Here is a 21,708-nt window from a genome sequence, read left to right on the forward strand (position 1 = left end):
GTGACATTATTGGCTGGCAGAGCAAACAAGAAAGCAGTACAAACCTGTTATCTTTGGTTTGGTGTCCTTACTGTCAGCATAATGTCTATGTAATTTGAAGAGAATTGGGCTTGGAGTGACTAAAAAGTCACGCAGGCAATATATAGATGTGCTTGCAATATTTGGAAACTTTTGTGCTAGTTTACCAAGTCCCTGAAAATTTAAGAATAGAAATATAAAGTACACATAATAATAACAGAGACTATAAACAATTAATTACCTCACAACCTGCATATAAAAGCCAGCAGCATGAAATAGCCAAGCATCAAACTCTTTCCTGACAAAATTTTCAAACTATTTCAAAAAAGACTTCACTGTCATGCAGAGATTATTTATGATGAAAAGGCAATACATTTCATTGGTTCTAGCCCTAGTAACCTACAACGATAGGTAATAAATAGGATAGCATAACATTTGTAAAAAAGAGAGAGAGAGAGAGAGAGAGAGAGAGAGAGAGAGAGAGAGAGAGAGAGAGGGGGGGGGGGGAGAGCCTTCAGGATAATGCGTTTGCTCTTTCAGTTTAGTCTCTATAAAATGCATTTTATTATAAAAAGAATGTTGATATACAATAAGAAATTTGTAGCTAATAATAATTAGAATTTGTTTGGGTAATGAGTGAAGGAGCAGTAAAATCATGAAGAGAAAGACAAAGAGGGAAACGAATACAATTATGACAACAGAATATAGTTACTTTAATGATCTACTATACTTGCAGTTCTAGGAGAGTGAGAGTGGTTGATAATGAGAGTGGCAGGATTGGTAGAGACTGAATTCCACTGATTTATACCAATTCCTTTTTGGTTACTACCCTCTTTAACTAGCAGACACAACTGTGCTTAACCGTATAAAATCATAATTAATAAGATTATTTCAAATACAATTACATATGACCTTTCAGTGATCATTAGCTCAGTGTGTCAGCTCTACTTCCATATACTCAAATGTACAATATTGTCTGCTAACTCAAGGTGGCAACAATCAGAAATAGGTCAATACCAGTCAACAGCATTCAATTTCTGCTTGTTAGCCATCTCACCAAGAATCTTCTTAGAGTGGGTATATAGCACCCATCATTTCTTAACAATATACCAGTATGCTAATAAATGAAACCCATGAAAAATTAAAGAAATGAATCTGGTTGTCTTCCATCCAAAATATTATTGTTACAAGGTGTTGCTTTATAACAGAAGAAATGAGACGACAAAGGGTTGAAATGTAAAATGAAAATTATTCTAAGCAAGAATACACATTAGAAAGAATAAAAGGAAATAAAACAGTGAGGAGATATAAAAGCAATGCTGATTGAGATGCACATTAGTTAAATGTATTAAAGTGACCAACAGTGAATAATTGTGGTTGTTACCCCAATAAGCATTCATTTGTTGTTAGCTACATTTCTTTGAGTCAACAAAGCATTATGCAGAACTACTCCCAAGGCTTAGAATGGAACATATATCAGGAAATTCATTCTCTCTCTCTCTCTCTCTCTCTCTCTCTCTCTCTCTCTCTCTCTCTCTCTCTCTCTCTAAGAGGTAACCCTCTTTGTACATTGCTAGCTGAGTACACAGCATTGCCAGGTTTGTATTTTTTCCAATCTTCTATTACCCAATCTTCCCCTTCCCCCTCTTTCCATCCATTTTCACCTCATCCTTCTCTCTGTCCATCTCCTCCTCCTCTTCCTTCCCTCTCTATGTGAACATGATAACATGGAGGGGTAAAAGTAGATGGACAGACAGAAAGGGGGGAGGAGGAGATGGGAACAGATAGAGGGGAGAAAGGGGTGGAGAGATAGAGGGCAGAGGGGAAGATGGACTACTAGAAGATTGCAGGAAATACAAATCCTGGCAATGGTAGGTCCTCAACTAGTGATGTACTTTTGGGGGAGGGAGGGAGGGGGGAAGGGGGAGGGAGAGGGGGGAGAGGGGGAGAGGGAGAGGGGGAGAGGGGGAGAGGGGGGAGAGGGGCAGAGGGGGAGAGAGGGAGAGGGTGAGAGAGGGGGAGGGGGGAGGGGGGAGGGGGAGAGAGGGAGAGGGGGGAGAGGGAGAGAGGGTAAGGGAGAGGGGGAGGGGGAAGGGGGAGAGGGAGGGGAGGGGGAAGGGGGAGAGGGAGGAGAGGGGGGAGTGGGAGAGGGGAGAGGTAGAGGGGGAGAGGGAGAGGGGGGAGAGGGAGAGGGGGGAGAGGGAGAGGGGGAGAGGGGGAGAGGGGGAGGGGGAGAGGGGGAGAGGGGGAGAGGGGGAGAGGGGGGAGAGGGGGAGAGGGGGGAGAGGGGGAGAGGGGGAGAGGGGGGAGAGGGAGAGGGGGGAGAGGGGGGAGAGGGAGAGGGAGAAGGAGAGGGAGAAGGGGGAGAGGGAGAGGGGGAGAGGGAGAGGGGGGAGAGGGAGAGGGGGAGAGGGAGAAGGAGAGGGAGAAGGGGGAGAGGGAGAGGGGGCAGGAGAAGGGGGAGAGGGAGAGTGGGAGGGGGAGAGGGGGGGAAAAAGAGAGAGAGATTTCCTGAAATATCCATAATAGATTGTTTTTAAATTGGTTTGGCCTACTAAGGGCCACATGAAATAACTTATTTATTCTTTCCTTTTTCGTTCCTTTCTTCCAGTAATTTTTCATACTTCCATTATGCTTTTCACTCCTTTCTTCTGTCCATACTGAACTGTCTTTTGCTTTGTTTCTGTCCATACTGAACTGTCTTTTGCTTTGTTTTCTCCTTGAAACCTTGCTCTGAATCTTACTCTTTCTACTAGTTCTCGTTATTCCCTTTTCCCTCAGGCCTGCTTTAACTTCTTTTGCCCATGTCATTGATATTTTTTGCTTTTTTTTGTTTTTTTTTTTTTTCATCTCGCCTTTTTCGGTCTCCATAGTATGCAACTCTTCTCTTCCAGATTGTCTGATATTTGCTCTGTTTTTTCATAAACTACTTTATTACTTCTTAATTTCCATTTCCCATTCTCATATTTTGATCACAAGATTTTCAAAATTATTTTCCTTTCCTTGTGTTCTATTTCACCTGATTTTTTGGCTATATTTAACGAAATACATTCTAATGCATGAAGGCATTCTGGGTTAATGCCAGTACTGCAGTGCCGAAATTTTATATTTATCGAAATAGATTTCTTGTTATAAATGTCTTTTGATAGTTAAAAAGCCGTCTCCATCTTTCTTGATGTTACTAGTTTGTCTTCTTTGTGTAAAGCATTTGGTTGTATTATTTCACCTAGATATTTAAGTTTTGTAGTCTTTTTTATTCTGCCATAAACAGTTTTCATATAATTTGGTGTTTCCTGCACATCTGTCATTTTTTTCTTTTCAAATGATACATGTAGGCCTATTTCATACACTACAGGTTCAGAAAAAAAGATGAGATCACCTGCAAAAGCTAGACAATCAAAATTCAGATTATCCCCTTTTCTCCTAATTGTGATTCTTCTAATTCCTTCTTCTTCTGTTATTTTCCTCCATTCCCTAATTACCTTTTCTAGTACACAACTGAACAGCAGTGGGAAGAGAGTCCATCTCCATGCCTTACACCAGTTTTCATCTCAAAAGCTTGAAGGTTTTGCCCAGAAATTTAAGTTTGCATTCAGTATTTGATTGCGTGTCTTTTATGACTGCCACCAATATGTTGTCAGCTCCAAACTCTTTTAAGCTGTTGAATAATGTTTTCCTGTCAACAGAATCATGTGCTTTTTGAAGTTAATAAATTTTATATAAATGCTTTTATATCTTTATATCTCATTCTTCTGTACCTGATTATGAACTTCGGATTTAAAGCTTGTTCCACACAGGATCGTCCTTTTCTAAACTCTCCTTGAAACTCTCCTAACTGCTGTCAAAGTTCGCTTTCTAATCTGTTGTGTAATGCTTTTGAAAGAATTTGTAAGTCATTGGAAGGAGGGATATTCATCCATAGTAGTTGCTGTCAGTTTTATCTCATTTTTTTGTGAATTAGGTGAAGTAATGTTTTCAAATCTTCTGTTTCCCAGATTTTTTGAAGGACACCATGGAGCTTCTTTTCTGTTCCCACAATTCCCACATTTCAGCAGTTACTGAATCTTCCTGGGGGCCTTGTCATTCTTTGGATCTTCAAAGATATTTTGCACTTCATGTAAGCTGGGTGGTTCTGAGTCTATATGTGTGGGTCTCCTGGATTTTGTTTTGGAAAGTTTGCTCCTGGTGTCTCACAATTTAACAATTTATAGAAGTAGCTTGCTAATATTTCAATTTTCTTTGTTGTTTAGGGCTAACTGTCTGTCTTCGCTCATGCAGCACAAGGCAAGTGGCTGGTAAGTTTGGAGGCTGTGATTAATTTTTTACTTGCTCTTTATCCACTCCAGGCACAGTGAGTGGTTCTGCATAATGCTTTGTTGATTCAAAGAAATGTAGCTAACAACAAATAAGAGATTACTGGGGTAACAATCACAATTATTCACTTTCAATCAATTTAATACATTTAACTACGTGCATCAGAAATTTGAGTGTAAAATGGTTCTTAACCTCTGTAGAACATCTTTGCAGGTTGTAACTAATGCATGTACCAAATATGGTTGCAATCATTCCATTGGTTTAGCATGACCTTTTTACACACGGCTCTGCTCTCATATACATAAGTCAAATATATTTTACATATATTTAAAATCTATTTAACATCTATTTCACATATATTTAACATATTTCACAGGTATTTGTACATACATTTCACCCTGCAGCTTCATTTTCACACAGCTTAATATTTATAATGTCATATCTCCTGAACAATGTGCCGAACAAGGACATAATTCTGCAGTTATATCCAGAGATATACATGGTTATGGTCAGGAAAATGTGAATAGAGTTACTAGTAAAGAAGTAATAAGTTATAACATCACGCATGATGCCACAGTTTTTTGCACACCTCATTATTTGTCACATATCTTCTGAATTATGGGTACTACAATGATATATTCTTGTAGGTACATTTGTGGCAGTTATGGATACTGTCTGCAAAATATGTTGTGTTGGTTATAGAGTAAACAGAAAGAAGTAATAAACTAAAAAATCATCCATGTAGTGGTGGTTTTTCAAGCAACTCAGTGATATATGAAGTCGTATCTCCTGATCTATGTGTAGTAGCACCACTATGTGGATGCAGATTAGTTTTGCTTTAAATACACAGTGTAAAGGTCATGAGTCTTAGTTTTCTTTAAGACTGGATTGGGTGAGTAGATGTTAGTCAAGAATGCCTTTAAAGCAACAAAGATGCCATTATCAACACCTTACTGAGTTGGAACAAGGTCGTGTAAATGGGTCAAAGAAGATAGATGTTCCTTTTGTGATACTGCAGACAGATTTGGCACTAATGTAGCAACTGTACATAATAGCTGGCAGTGGTGGTCAAGAGAATCTACAATCACAAAAAGAAAGGATTCTGGGTGGCCAAATGCACTACCAAGAGGGTAGACCATCACATTCAACATATGGCTCTGGCAGATCATACTACACCTACAGCAGCAATTTGAGCAACACTTGGCACGACAATGACACATAAAAACTAGCAAATCAGTTGTTTCAAGGACAGCTCTGAGACGGATGCCCTATGACACGCATTCTACTGACCATAAACTGTTGCCATTTGCGACTTAAGTGGTGTCAAGCAAGAACTCATTGGAGGACACAGTGGAGATGTGTTGGATTTTCTGATGAAAGTTGGTCCTGCCTCAGTGCCAGTTAGTGTCACGTATTGGTAAGGAGGAGGCCAGTTGAGGGTCTGCAATCAACCTGCTTGCATGCTAGACACACTGGATTTATATGTATCAGATTCAAATGATCAGTGAAAGGTGGTATTTCCAAACATATGCTCCACGTTGTAATCACGTAGCTATAAAGCTCCGAATTACAGCCTGTTGAAATATCAGACAGCATGGTCTGGGTAGACAGCTGGATATGAGAAATGCGAGGTCCCGAGTTTGGCCACGAGCAGGATCATCATTTTGTTGTGACTCGCCGAGCATTCAAAGTGCCACCGCGCAATTACGGGCGTCCCCTACGTGCGGCGCTGTCTGTCTGCCAGCCATGCAGTAGCCACACCACCTAAGCGGCCAGCCAGCCAACGGCCGCTAGACTTGGACTGAGAGCTGATTTGAATGTTACCGTGTTCATATGTCTTTGTCAACTTGCTCTGCGACTTACATGTGTTGTGTCATTTTTGAAGTATGTGTGTTCAACTTAGACGTTATAACACGTTTTATTTTTATATCTGGACCTTTCTTTTGTAAATAAAAATCATCTTTCTTGCTGAACTGCATTTTATTTCTCCCAGACGTGATTCACCTTTTTCACTTTAAGGCATCATTGGTGGGATACAGAATGGTACAGTTTTGTTTTGATAGTGTTATCTGTAGATTAGATGTTTTTTTATGTAACTACATCATTATATACAAGAGAAAACACAAGATGGTACACAATGACACACAAACACAAACTCTCATGTAAAGTCACCAACTTTTTTAAGAGACAGTGAATAAAGGTAGCATACACAAATAATAATTCTATTCAAAATTCTACCCAAAACTGATAAAAAAGAATCAGATACATATACCAGAAAGCAAGTATATATCTGTTACAGTGTAACACTTGTGATGGCAGATACACAGGACAAAAAGCACAACATCCGATGTCATATACAAAGAATGCATGAGAGCCTGGAAGTGTGGGACAAACCATATACATTTGTAGAAAACATAACAGAACACTAGAGTAGAAAGCATGATGATAATTAGAATCAACAATAAAAAATCACCTCCTAACCCCAAGAAAACTAACACATACAGAATACAAAAGCGTGAAAGAAACCCATGTTCAATGACCAAGTACACATGCCGAACAACTCAATGTTTACACTGATGGATAAAACAATAGAGGAAAACAACAACAGAGGACTATTATCACAGTAATAATAATAATAATAATAATAATAATATCATCCAGTCAATCCTTTCTACTCACTTGTACATGAACCTCTCCACGAGACATTTAAACCAAAACTCAAATCATCTGAACACCAAAACTTTTAATCATTCTCTGACAGCTATTACATCAATATTTAAAAAAGTCCATGCTTATGTACTCTGTCTCTCTGAAGCTGTTTTCAGAATATACTTCATTAGGTTGGCAGCATGTACATGAACAAACCAAACAGGATGAGAAACACAGTGAATGCACAGTAGTTTTGTCTTGAACTCACAGTTTTCGATCTAGTATTAGTGACTTAAGCCTGATAGTGTGTGGTAACAATAAGGACAAACAAGATGAAAAGTCGGAAGAAAAAAGTTCAAAATATAAAAATATGCTTATGTTTCATGAATAGAGCTGTGGTGCGAACTCGGGCTTGTGGCCAAATGAGAGGTAACACAGGTGACAATCAAAAACACAAAGGACTGGAAGTAATGACTGACTTACATAAAAAACGTCTATGATCTACAGATAACACTATCAAAACAAAACTGTATCATTCTATATCCTACCGATGATGCCTTAAAGTGAAAAAGATGAATCAGATCTGGGAGAAATAAAATGCAGTGCAGCAAGAAAAGGCGGTTTTTATTTATGAAACAACTATTTCTGTGCTTGCTGCGGTGACTGACCACACAATTAAACTCGTTTCACCTGTATCTGTTGTTGTCTAAATGTTTACGTGCGAAATTCTTGTAAGTATCGGAACTGTACAACTTTTGTTTATGTAAATCCATTGGCATTGGCCACAAATGTGTACATTCATTCCAATGGCTACAGTATCCATAATGTTCAATAACTGCTTACAATTGCACCTGACTAATGTCTAACCATGTTTATCTGTTTCAACATAATTGTGGAAAAACAATAAACCTCGTATGCAGTCACTAGCCATACATATAACAAATACATGGAAAATAATGATTAACTGTTTTACAGTACAACTGATGTTTTGTCAAGTGACACCACCATTTTCAGGAGTGAAACATAACACTGCCCAAAGTGTCCTCCTCCAGCCTGATTGCATGCATTGCAATGCTGCGTCATGGAGTCAGCAAGCTTTCCAAAATCAAAGATTTCACAGATTTCATCAAAGACTACAACTATTCTCACAAGAAGATCTTTGATTGTGTCTACCAGGATCATGTAGACGAGTTTCTTCATGTGGTCCCACACATAAAAACCCAATGGTGTCAGATATGTGAAATGAGCTGCCCAGGGAACTGGACCATCTTGGCCAACCCACCTCTGTGGATACAACATATCTAAATATCCACATACCACAGCAGTGGAATGTGGTGATGTGTCATCATTTTGGAACCACATTTCCTGCCAGATAGCCAGAGCAATGCCTTGCAAATACGGGGGAAAGATGTTTTCATGGAATGCTAAATAGGCCAGTCCATTTAAATGGTGAGGAAGTAGGATGGGATCCAGTCACCTACAATACCTGCCCAAATGTTTATACTAAATCTATGCTGATAAGATTTTTGTGTCCATCCAAATGTGGCTCTTTTGGCAGTTTAATGGTCCTCCTCTAGTGAAGCATGCCTCATCTGTCCACAACACCATCCATTCAAAATGAGGATATTTGTTATATTGATTTAAGTACCACGCAGAATATTGGTAACAACAGGGATACTCCTTTGTCACCACATTGTGCACCTTCTGTAAGTGGTACAGAAATAGGTTTCTGTCATTTAGAGCATCCAATACTGCAGCATGCAAAACTTGCAGCGACAAACAGACAGATACATTTTACCATGTGTAGTTTACAGGCATACTTCAAGAACATCGGAATAATTTTACATATCCCCAAAGCATTACCAATGGCCCTCGAACTGATACTAGGTATTATAGCAACTGTACCAAGAAAGTTTTGTCCTAATTGAGTGTTCTTTACATAGCATTCTTGTCCAGCAGTGATACTGGTTACAGCAAAACTTCCAGTCTACCTTAATTGTCCATCAACCACTACAAAGGTATTCACACACAGAATTATCTTGCATTGTAAATGTTGTGGCCCCCAATCCATTCTGACCCACACCATCATATATGCTAAATGCATATCGGTGTATTCCTTGAAAGAGTACTGATGACACACCACGTTATCACTACGTATGTGTCAAGCCTATCTCTGTCACTGTTCTATCGCACTTCCTCCTCTGTACCTTCACAGCTAAATGTACTCTTCCAACAAAGATTGATTGCATACATATGATTTCTGATGATGATTGAATGACAAGCAGATAGAGGTTCACTACACAGCCCAACACACTTCAAGTCGGAAGTTGTCATAGCGAAGATGGCAGTGCATAGAATTGCTGACCCATTGGCATGCTGTTGAATATTTTCCCCGGTGTGTTTTTGCGTAGCTCTCTTGTTCAATTTGAGCAAACCACATGGAGAATATGTTTTGCAACACAGATCCTCACAGGATGTTTGAATCTGAGTGCAAAACAACATGACTGGCTAACTTCAATGCTAAATAACTTGTACATGGCCCAACATATCAATTTTTTTTCTTAACATTTAAGTCTTAGGACAACCTGCTCTGAAACATACCTACAAGCAATTCAAACGTTTTCTGAATACCCTGTGTGTGTGGGGGGGATTTGGATTTACATTTGCTGGTCATGGTCTAATCTAACAATGACTGTAAAGCCAGACATCATCTGATTTCATTGCAGAGTATACCATCTAGTTACTCAGCTACAGCAACAACCGCATTAATTTGAATTTATTTTCATACATGTGTACGTAGTATCCTCATAAATCCAACTTAAGTTTAATTATGGTAATGGAAAGTTCTGCTAGAATGTAAGTTATTTACATCAGTAAAAGTAACAACTCGCCAAATAGTGGTAGAAATGTGTCATCAAAAGGCATATAAACAAAACAGAGAGAATCTTGCTGCATTTCAAATTTAGTTTACAAACTATGATCTTCTTTATGTGCCTTTTGACAACTCAACAATATAAGTTTATATTTTTGTGAGCGCACAAGAAGAATGAATTACTTAGCACTATTGTAAAATGATGCATTTTTCAGCAGTGAGCACATGCACATAATGTTTTGCTAAACAATATTATGTTTGTAACCACATGACAACTGTGTTCATAGAATCACTAAGAACACACACACATGAGACACCTTTCTCTAGCACAATGTCTGGCCAGAGCAAAGAAGGGTAATTTTGCTCTGGAATTATTTTGTGCGAATGTGTGAAATATCACATTAAAAAATAAAATGTTACATTTCATGGACAAAAATAATTAGTCAAAGCAACACCAGTTTCAAAACCAAATGGGAAAAGATTGCTGTTCATGTGACATGAGGAAGCAGGAAGTTTCACCGGGTACAGGACTACTCATTTGTATGACTTGTTTTTGCATAATGTACAAATCTGAAGACTTTCACATCAAAGAGTGACAGAATTAATTCATCTCACTTTTTATTTAGTATCACAGCAAACTTTTATTGATTATTTACAAGGCAGTTAATTCTCCTCTTGAGAAAAATTATACAGTAACAGATGGACCATATGCACTCAGCTGTGAACTCCGATTTTATGCAGAAAAATTGAATTGTCAACTGAGCTGTGTGTCCAGAAATATACTTTGTATCAATCCCTGTGGGAAAAAAATGTAAATGACATATACTTACCTATTTAGCTATCATACAGTAAAGTTCTGACCGAACGTAAATAATTTATGAGTAAAGGGGACTGCTTACTGAATAACAGAAGCAGGGAGTTGTCAAAAGACACACACAAAATAACGAAGACTTTGTTAGCTTTTGGAAGAAAACCTTTGATGAGCTAGGTTCTCTCTCTCTCTCTCTCTCTCTCTCTCTCTCTCTCTCTCTCTCTCTCTCTCTCTCTCTCTCTCTCTCTCTGCACAGAGGTGTTTATTTCTACTCTAGCTCATTAAAGGATTTCTTCTGAATGCTAATACAGTTTTCATCCTTTTGTGTGTGTTTGTCAGTGGCTCAATGCTTCTGCTATTAGGTGAGTGGCCTTCTTTACTCCTAAATATTTAAATTTTATGTTCCCATCTTTCATAAAAAAAATTGCATATTAAATTAAACCTGAGCCACAGTTTTAGGTTTGTGGACAGAAGTCCAGAACTAGGTTTAAATGTTTTCATTTACAATTGACTGAAAGAGACACAAACATTAGCTTTCAGGAAGAGAATGCATTTTATTAATAGAAATAACGAAAAGTGTTCGACAAAATTATTCAAGGCATACTGAAAATACAAGAACAAATTGTCAAAACAGGAGAAAAGAAACAATTCTTTGTTTTGTTTGCATACAAGACAAAAATTTTACCTTTATGTAATTTTCAAGACTATCTTCACAATAAACAATTGATTGGATATAAGGTTCACCTGTGCAAAGACACATTAATTAACACATTATAGGAACTTTACAGAAAAGGCAACACAAACAGCTTAAGAGAGAGAGAGAGAGAGTACACAAAATTCAAATTTGGCGCCAAATTCATTTGAGAACAAGTGAATGCCAACTGGGACTGTGTAGACACACAACACTGTTTTGGAAATGTGAAGAGTGTGTTATTCACAAACAAGAGTGTGCAAAATATGTGTAGTATTCATTTGTTCAAAATGGCTCTGAGCACTATGGGACTTAACATCTGAGGTCATCAGTCCCCTAGAACTTAGAACTACTTACACCTAAGGACATCACATACATCCATGCCCAAGGCAGGATTCGAACCTGTGACCGTAGCAGTCGCATGGTTCCAGACTGAAGTGCCTAGAACTGATCGACCACGCCAGCTGGCTATTCATTTGTGATTCTCAACAATTCATGAAAATGCAAAAGCGAAAAGGCTTTGCAAAGCTATATGTAAGTAACAGTACATACAGACACGAAATATTGTGGCACAAAGAACTTGCATTTAGTTTATAAAGTGATGTGTCAACTTGCCAACAAAATTCACATTGCCATCGTTCAGTTGCAGATGACAAGCAACCAGTACACGATAGTGTAGAGAAGGTCCTGCATAACTGTATAATGTAAAATTAAGGTAATGACAACAACAAACAGAAACTGTCTTTAGCCATAATTTTTGTAGGTAAGTAACATTCAAAATATATTGAAATTTCACAGATTTGAATTAAGAAACACCACTGAAAATAGAACAAAGGTGCTGAAACATTGCAACATCTGAAATAAGCGTTCTTCATAACAGGTGAACCTTATATCCAAAAATGTTATCAGAAAACATGACCAATGCAAGAGCAGCAAATCCAAATGATGAGTATATGTTTTAGCTGTTGTGGTTTTTACTATTTCTTGTGTGGTTCTTGACTGCTTGGATGCCTTCAGCAAAATCAAACTCTCACAATGTGAAATTGTGAACTAAGCATCATAATACTATCATAATCATTTTACAGGAAAGGTGCACTACTGTGGGGCTTAACCAATGGGAGTCTGTACCTGCATTTCACATGTACCAACTAGACATGCCACCATGGTACCATCAACAAGGTGCCACCGGGCAAACACCTTTAAAATCTCATGCCCCTCTCAAGCTCTCTTAACCTGAGATCACAGATCATCTTACTCCTGAATCATATACCATCATCTTATGGGTTTTTCTAATTACATAGCCTGCTCTATCGAATGATGATTTCCAGTTACACACTGGATGTCACCCTGGTGTGGCTGAACATTAGCTCCAACTTACTGCTTGGTTCCTTTGTTCATTTATTAAAGACAGTACAAACATTATATGCCACCTGTAATCTATATTGGTTCCACTTCTACTCCACTCTTATCATTACTTATATCTTTTTCCCCAACAGAAACATTCGGCATGTACAAAGTCTACTGTTCAACATTTGCCAATATAGTACTCAACTGATCAACAAACCAATGCTTGATTCATCTTCATCTTAATCAAATTTGCACTCACAAATAACTATTTCAGTTCTGAGGGGCACAAACACAAATATTTTTGAGCACAGTAATGGAAGAATCCAGAGTGTTTCCCTGTAATGGCAGCTTTGACAGTTCACTTAGGGAAGACTTTTCCATAAATACAAGGATAGTCAACAGCTTCTCTGGTTCTGAAAAAGATATTTTTACTAATTGAAATAATGGAGAAGCTTAACTACTGTAACCTTTATAATCACCCTATTTTCACAGGCAAGATTTACCTGTTCCATTTCTGAATCTAGTGCTATACTCCCTTTTGTTTAGCTACATCTAGCTGATGGACAGCTTCATGTCAAATCCACAACCTAAATACCGTAATGGGCAATACAACTGCGACAGTTCTCAATATTTTCATGTGAAATGCTTCCCCACCTTCAGACGTTGCATTCATAGTAAATGAGTGTGTTTCAGTAACGAGCTATACATGAATACACCACCAATTTAATCATAGCTTTCACCTCACTATTACCCCACCAATCTAATTTAAAAGCAAAGCAAATGTTCTATGTCATATCAAATCAACCAGGGAAAACAAAGTAGTATAGTTCTTGGCACACAAAAATATCGATGCCTGCAATGCATCAACTGAGTTCAACAGAACTTCTTATTTCTACAGGTATGCAGCAATATGAGGACCACTATCATATCCAGCATTTTCCCCACACCACAAAGAGTTGCGCCCTGTCAACCTCCAAAATATATTTATTGCTTTCATTTTTCCACTAAAAGCCACAGTTTTCTGGTTGCAACTATGTAATTTATTCTTCCTAACAAAATGTGTACGGAAATCAGAATCTCGCATCCAGGCACACCATATGAGGCATATGTGCTAGTATAAGTAATTGCAGCAAGAAACAGGTGGTTCTTATTTTCAAAACGAATATTTTTGTGCTTGCTGCAGATGATGGCTATGCAAACCAACTTATCATTCTTGTCATAATTTATCATCTGCTTCCATTGATTTCCGTTTCATGTCTTTGAATCCAGTAACATAATGAACTTATAATATGCACCATTTCTAGTATCTATGGAAGCCCAATTAATGATATGAAAGAATTCAAAAATAAAGATTCATCTGTAAGTAATGCAAGTAGTGTGTCAGTTAAAGTTCAGTCAATTATCAATCTTTTTAGCATAATGAGAACAGTTGAGTTGCCAGTGAGCAAGAATGGACTACGATAATGGGGCTACACTGCTACTGCTATACTGGAAAATTTGAGTAACTCAGAACTAAATGGGTAGCATGTCACACCAAAGCTTGGACTTCGACCATGTCATTGCCTAACTTAATTTTAATTTTCAATAAACATGTCCTTTATGAGATACATTTTTGACTATAACGTTTTCCATTTTTCAGATCAGATCTCAGTTCCTTCTGTCATAAGTGGTTCTGAATTCTCTAATCCAGCAGCTCATTTAATTTTTCCCTCCCTCGACAGATTTGGATTTCCTTCATAAGAATTTGTTCAATGAAGAGATTATCTTAAAATCTACTTCTCATAACCCACAAATTTATTCTTATTAACAAAAATGTGTAGTGATAGTACAGTCTCACCTCCAAGCACACCATAAGAAGAGGCATATGTGCAAGTATAAGTCTATGCCCTTGATTGCTGTTTATCTTTTCTGTCAATCTTCCACATAAACTGTCCGCACCTGAAACAAATTATTTGAAGAATTTTAATAAATCTGCAAGATTTAGTAGGAGACTTGCTTTCCACAACACTGACAGCAAAGTGAACATCACGTGTCTATTATAACTATATTAAAAGAAGTTTACTCCATTTTAGAATGAAATTGCAAAAATGTAGAATTATTATGTCTGTAAGGGTTCATTTTCTTTGTCAATGTACTTCCTTTGCTTTATTCATGACATTTCACCTTTGTCTTTCTATGCAATAGAATGCATAAACATTTAAAAGAAGAATGAAAGGAAATGGTTAGCATCCTAACTTACATTGTTTATCTCCTGAATATCTCATAAACACACCAGTATTTCACAGCCACACAAAATAAATGCAGTATGCTGACACTAATTTCCATCCCTGAGCATATACATCCACATTCATACCGTGCAGATCACTGTGAACTACATGCCTGGTGATGCTTTGCATTGTATGGCATGTTATTGTTTCTTCTTGTTAAAACAGTGTATGGCACTGGGAATGATAAATACCTATGTACACACTGTAATCAGTCTAATATTCGATTCACAGTTCCTAAGGGAGCAATACATATGAGACTGAAGAATATCTCTAGATTCCTCACTTAATACTGCCCTTCAAACATTATAAGTTGGGTTTTGAGGGTAACACACATATTTTCAGGGTTTTGCTAACTCAAGGATTTCAGTATTTCTGTGATACTGTGTCATGAGTCAAAAAAAACCTGTTACCATCCATATGCTTTTCTTTGTATAAACTCAATAGTTCCTGTTAGTCCAATATTGTATGAATCCTTTGCAGTTGAGCAATATTCTAAGATGGGCCATACATGTGATTTTTAAGCAGACTCTTTTGTAGACACACTGCATTTTCCCATATGCTGCCAAGAAATCAAAGTCCGTTGTCAGTCTTACCTGTGGTAGAACCTATGTGATCATTCCATTTCACGTTCCTACAAATTGTTATACCTATGTAATTCTGTGTGTTGACTGATTATGATAGAGCTTACTGATGACAGTCTTGGCTACTACATATTTTCATTTTGTGATGCGCATAGTTTTATATTTCACTATTATGAAAATGATAGGTTGCTATTCACCATATAGAGGAGATGTTGAGTTGCAGACAGCACAACAAAAAGACTGTCACACAAGTAACCTTTCAGCCAAAATGGCCTTCATCTGAATTAGACAACATCCATACACTCACATACGCAGTATCACAATCTCTGGCTGCCAAGGCAAGAGAGTGTGGTCAGGTGCAGGAGAGTTAGATTTGTTTGTTTGTTTGTTTGTTTGTGTGTAATTTAGATGAATGCCTTTTTGGCCAAAAGCTTATTTGTTTTACAGTCATTTTCAGGTGCTTCTCAGTGACTCAACAGCTCTGCAATATGGTGAATAGCATTTTATCCTTTTCATAATATTGTCATTATTCCATTCTGGATTTTCCACTGTTCAGTTTTATATTTCTGAACATTTAAAGCAAGTTTCCGTCTATGCATGACTTTGAAATCTAATTATGATCTGACTAGATACTGAAGTAACTTTTTTCAGATATTACTTCATTACACATAACAGTATCATCTGCAAAAAAATCTTAGGTTAATATTGTCTGCCAGATCATCAATATACACCATGAACTGGAGTACTGCCAAGACATTTCCCTGGGGCACATTTGAAGTTATATGCTTTTACGTCTATTGATGTGCATTGGTGTGCAACTACGATAAATGCTTTTCAGAAGTAAATAAATATTGCATCCACCTGATTACCTTTATTCATGGCATGGCTTTCAGAACATCATGTGAGAAAACCGCAAGCTGGGGCTTGTATGATAATCATTTTTGCAATCCATGCTGATTGGCATGGACAAGGTGATTCTGTTTGATATACTTGATTATGTTTGTGCTTAGAATATGAGCTAGGATTCTACAACAAATGTACATCAACAGGATTGGGCAGTAGTTTTATGGATCACTTTGGGTGGTTGTTGTGGTCTTCAGTCCAGAGACTGGTTTGATGCAGCTCTCCATGCTACTCTACCCTGTGCAAGCTTTCTCATCCCCCTGTACCTATTGCAACCTACATCCTTCTGAATCTGCTCAGCGCATTCATCTCTTGGTCTCCCTCTACGATTTTTACCCTCCACACTGCCCTCTAATACTAAATTGGTGATCCCTTGATGCCTCACAACATGTCCTACCCACTGATCCCTTCTTATAGTCAAGTTGTGCCACAAATTTCTCCTCTCCCTAGTTCTATTCAATACCTCCTCATTACTTATGTGATCTACCCGACTGATCTTCAGCATCCTTCTGTAGCACCACATTTCAAAAGATTCTATTCTCTTCTTGTCCAAACTATTTATCATCCATGTTTCACTTCCATACAAATATTTTCAGAAACGAGTTCCTGACACTTAAATCTATACTTGATGTTAACAAATTTCTCTTCTTCAGAAACACTTTCCTTGCCACTGCCAGTCTACATTTTATATCCTCTCTATTTTGACCATCATCTGTTATTTTGCTCCCCAAACAACAAAACTCATTTACTACTTTAAGCGTCTCATTTCCTAATCTAATTCTCACAGCACCACATGATTTAATTCGACAACATTCCATTATCCTCGTTTTGCTTTTGTTGATGGTCATCCTATATCCTCCTTTCAAGACACTGTCCATTCCATTCAACAGCTCTTCCAGGTCCTTTGCTGTCTCTGACAGAATTACAATGTCATCAGCGAACCTCAAAGTTTTTATTTCTTCTCCATGGATTTTAATACCTATTCCGAATTTTTCTTTTGTTTCCTTTACTGCTTGCTCAATATACAGATTGAATAACATTGGGGATAGGCTACAACCCTGTCTCGTTCCCCTCCCAACCACTGCTTACCTTTCATGCCCCTTGACTCTTATAACTGCCATCTGGTTTCTGTACAAATTGTAAATAGCCTTTCGCTTCCTGTATTTTAGCCCTGCCATCTTCAGAAATTGAAAGAGATTATCCCAGTCAACATTGTCAAACACTTTCTCTAAGTCTACAAATGCTAGAAATGTAGTTTTGTCTTTCCTTAACCTATCTTTGAAGGTAAGCCGTAGGGTCAGTATTGCCACAAGTGTTCCAACGTTTCTATGGAATCCAAACTGACCTTCCTCAAGATCAGCTTCTACCAGTTTTTCCATTCGTCTGTAAAGAATTCACGTTAGTATTTTGCAGCTGTGACTTATTAAACTGATAGTTCAGTAATTTTCACAGCAGTCAACACCTGCTTTCCTTGGGATTGAAATTATTATATTCTTCTTGAAGTCTGAGGGTATTTCGCCTGTCTCATACATCTTGCACACCAGATGGTAGAGTTTTGTCAGGGCTGGCTCTCCCAAGGCTGTCAGTAGTTCTAATGGAATGTTGTCTATTCCTGGGGCCTTGTTTCAACTTAGGTCTGTCAGTGCTCTGTCAAACTCTTCACATGGTATCATATCTTCCATTTCATCTCCATCTACATCCTCTTCCATTATTGCCCTCAAGTACATCGCCCTTATATAGACCCTCTATATACTCTGTTTTCTCTTTTTTGCTTAGAACCAGTTTTACACATCAGCTTTTTGTATTCATACAGGTAGTTCTTTTTTCTCCAAAGATTTTCCTGTAGGCTGTATCTATCTTACCCCTAGTGAGATATGCCTCTACGTCCTTACGTTTGTCCTCTAGCCACCCCTGCTTAGCCATTTAGCACTTCCCGTTGATCTCATTTTTGAGACGTTTGTATTCCTTTTTGCTTTCTTCATTTACTGCATTTTTTACATTTTCTCCTTTCATTGGTTAAATTCAATATATCTCCTGTTACCCAAGGATTTCTACTAGCCCTCGTCTTTTTACGTACATGTTACTCTGCTGCCTTCACTATTTCATTCCTCAAAGCTACCCATACTACTTCTACTGATTTTCTTTCCCCCATTCCTGTCAGTCACTTACTTTTGGTATCTTTCTCGGATAGAGTATAACCTGTGCTTTCTTCCAATCACTAAGAACAATTTTTGTTAATGGGATCTACGACATTTTATGGTTAACACTGGACCTAACTCAGTAACAAATTGTGTTTAGAATCTGACAGATCTCATAGGGCACTGGAGTCTTGTTTAATTTTTGTGATTTTGTGTGTTTCTCAATGCCACTGAAACTAATAACTACATCATTTGTCTTAGCAGTGATGTGATAGTTAAACTGGGGTGGAACTTATGTATCTTCTTAGTAAAGAAATATTTGAAAACGAAATTGAGTACTTCTGCTTTTGCTTTTCTACCCTGTATTTCATTTCCTACATCATAAATGAGCATCAGGACACTAATTTTGGTGTTACTGACAGCCTTATTACACAATCGGAATATATTTGAATTTTGAGAGAAATATTTCAATAAAATTCTGCAATGATAGTCATTTAAGACTTTGCATTTCACTCTGATGACAGCCAAATGTGTTTCATTAAGTGTCTTTTTGTCTATAGCCCTATGCTTTGTCTTAGACATAGTAGGCACTGTTCCTTTAGAGTGACTGCATGCCATGGAGGGACAGTCCCATCACAAACTGTTTTAGTAGGTACATATCTATCCAATGCATGGTCAACTATTCATTTAAACTTGAGCCTCTTCACACACTGCCATAGGCAAATGTTTTGATTTTCTATTTGAGATGTTACACGACTACTTCTTTATGTAACTTACTGAACTACTAAATCTTCCAACTGCAGCAGTAGTTCTATAAGGGAGATGTATTTTAAAGTGTGTACTGCTCATATGGCTTCCTTGTGTTGCCTATGATTTTGGTAAAACTACTTTTGCAAGCCCAGAACAAATGGATTTATTGGTAGGAAATCATTATTTTTAAATGCAATAATTCATCACTTTTTGAAGCTATTCTTTATTTAGTTTAGTGCATACATCAGTAAATAATACCATGGAAACTATAATAGCTGTGAGAGTACATAAATTTGTAGTAAAAGTGTTAGAAATTTATTGAGTTTCTATTCAAACAAACAAAAATCTTGGGAAGTCCCTCAATTTCCACAATCAAACTGCCATTATTGTCTTGCCAAGCATAATTGAACTAGAATCAGAAACTAGCAATTATGAACAGTTTACAAATAAAATACAAAAAAAGAAGTACATTTGGGTGTCTGTGTGTTGTGTATGTGTGAATGTATGTACTACTGTTAGAAAAAGAGATTGTGCTCAAAAGCTAGTATGAATGCTGTTCTCTGTTACATGTTTCTGTGCTCCACACATTGATCTGCTATAGGTGAGTGGTTTGCCTTTCCATTTATTTTATGCCTTGTTCAATCCAGTAATTTCCATTACATTTTTAAAAAGAAAATGAATACTTCTACCCTTTTTTTTTTAAAGTAATTACATCTCTTTCTGAATTCAGAGAAAAGGGAAGAAATGTATGTAGTTGCTAACATTCCAAACCTGTCAACAGAAAAATGACACAATATGCTGCATATCCAAGAGGAAATGATTAGGAGAGAGTGGAAGGGAAGTTAGTGTGATCACAAGCAAAGGATGTATTGGGAGAGGAAATTGGAAGGAAAATAAGGTTCAAATGACTAACAGTTACATTATAAACAGTGCAGTCAACCATTGTTGACAATGTACCTACTTGCAATCCCCTATATAATGTATGGATCATTATCCTTCAGTTATTGTCTGTATCTAGACAGCAGTGTGAAGTTTAGGTACTTTATTGGACAAATGTATACATTTTGCTCATCACAGATTAAGTCCAAAATATTTACAAGGAAAATTGACATCAAAATAAAACACGAATTAAGTATATATAGAAGAAAATCTCTACTTACCATCACAGCAGGTACACAAGGATAGCATTAAAGTCTCTAACTCCTGGGCCTTGTTTCTGAAACTTATTTCTGGGACTTATTTAATTTGGCAACAGAAGTGATAGGGTTAGTGAAAGTTGGACTAATTAGGAAATGACAATGAGTGTTTCTCTGGGCTAGGAAGTCACAACGATAAAGGTTCATAAATCAGACATAACACTATGACATGTTGTAAATAAAATCACAGATAAGACGATGTGGCCAGAACAAGAGAGAAACAAAAATGGTGAAGGAAAAAAAAAGGCGTGAGTATATGAAAAATTAAAAGAAGAGACAAGCATAATGCTAGTAGTGACAACAAGCGGGCAGAATGGGAAGAGGAGTAGTGATGTGAGGGTTCAGAAATGAAAAGGAGACTGATGATAACAGAAAAATTTTCTGTGTGCCATTTGTCTTTTGCATATAGAGATGGTGAGTTACGATGGGGATGAAATGTCTTGCACAAAGACGAGTAATCCTGGTCTTAATATACACTGATGGAAAAAAACTGCAACACCAAAAAATAATTAATGCAGAGTAATTTATTTAATCATATGGCTAGGGCCCTCTGTCGGTCAGACCGTTCACCTGGTGCCAGTCTTTCAATTTGACGCCACTTAAGCGACCTGCAGTCAATGATGATGATGATGATGATGATGACAGCACAACACCCAGTCCTTGAGTGGAGAAAATTCCCTGACCCAGCTGGGAATCGAACCCAAGCCCAGAGGATTGACAATCCGCTACGCTGACCATTCAGCTACCAGGGGTAGACGTGCAGAGTCATGAAATTCAGGAATACATTTGCCTATTTAAGTGATTAACATTACAAGATCAGAATTTAATGTAAGAGTGAGATAAGCTATTGCAAATGTGAAGTGTTGGTCTAACTACCAGAAAACTGAATGCAAGCATGCAAATGTGCATGCACTGTGTTTTACATGTGCCGGATGTCAGTTTAAGGGAGGGAATTCCATGTCTGTTGCAATTGGTCAACCAACACTAGGACGCATGATGATTGAGTTGTCGTCCAATTACGTCCCGTATGTGCTCAGTTGGAGACAGATCTGGTGATTGACCAGGTTATGATGACATGTCGGCACTCTGTAGAGCATGTTGCATTACAACAACATGTGGGTGAGCATTACCCTGTGAGAAAAAACTCTTGGAATGCTGGTCATGAATGGCA

General features: G+C 37.7%; 1 protein-coding gene across 2 annotated transcripts in view; it reads right to left on the minus strand.

The window, feature by feature from the left end:
- LOC126284204 (phosphatidylinositol 4-kinase alpha) overlaps positions 1–21,708 on the minus strand; it is a 170,152-nt gene that overhangs the window by 98,792 nt on the left and 49,652 nt on the right. For both annotated transcript variants that reach the window (XM_049982969.1, XM_049982968.1), the window contains 2 exons: positions 14,540–14,640; positions 45–192 (listed from right to left, as the gene is read on the minus strand). In XM_049982969.1, coding sequence (XP_049838926.1) covers positions 45–192; positions 14,540–14,640 — 249 coding nt within the window. The remainder of the gene's footprint in view (positions 1–44; positions 193–14,539; positions 14,641–21,708) is intronic.

The sequence above is a fragment of the Schistocerca gregaria genome, chromosome 8 (assembly GCF_023897955.1).
Source record: "Schistocerca gregaria isolate iqSchGreg1 chromosome 8, iqSchGreg1.2, whole genome shotgun sequence".
Taxonomy (NCBI): Eukaryota; Metazoa; Arthropoda; class Insecta; order Orthoptera; family Acrididae; genus Schistocerca; species Schistocerca gregaria.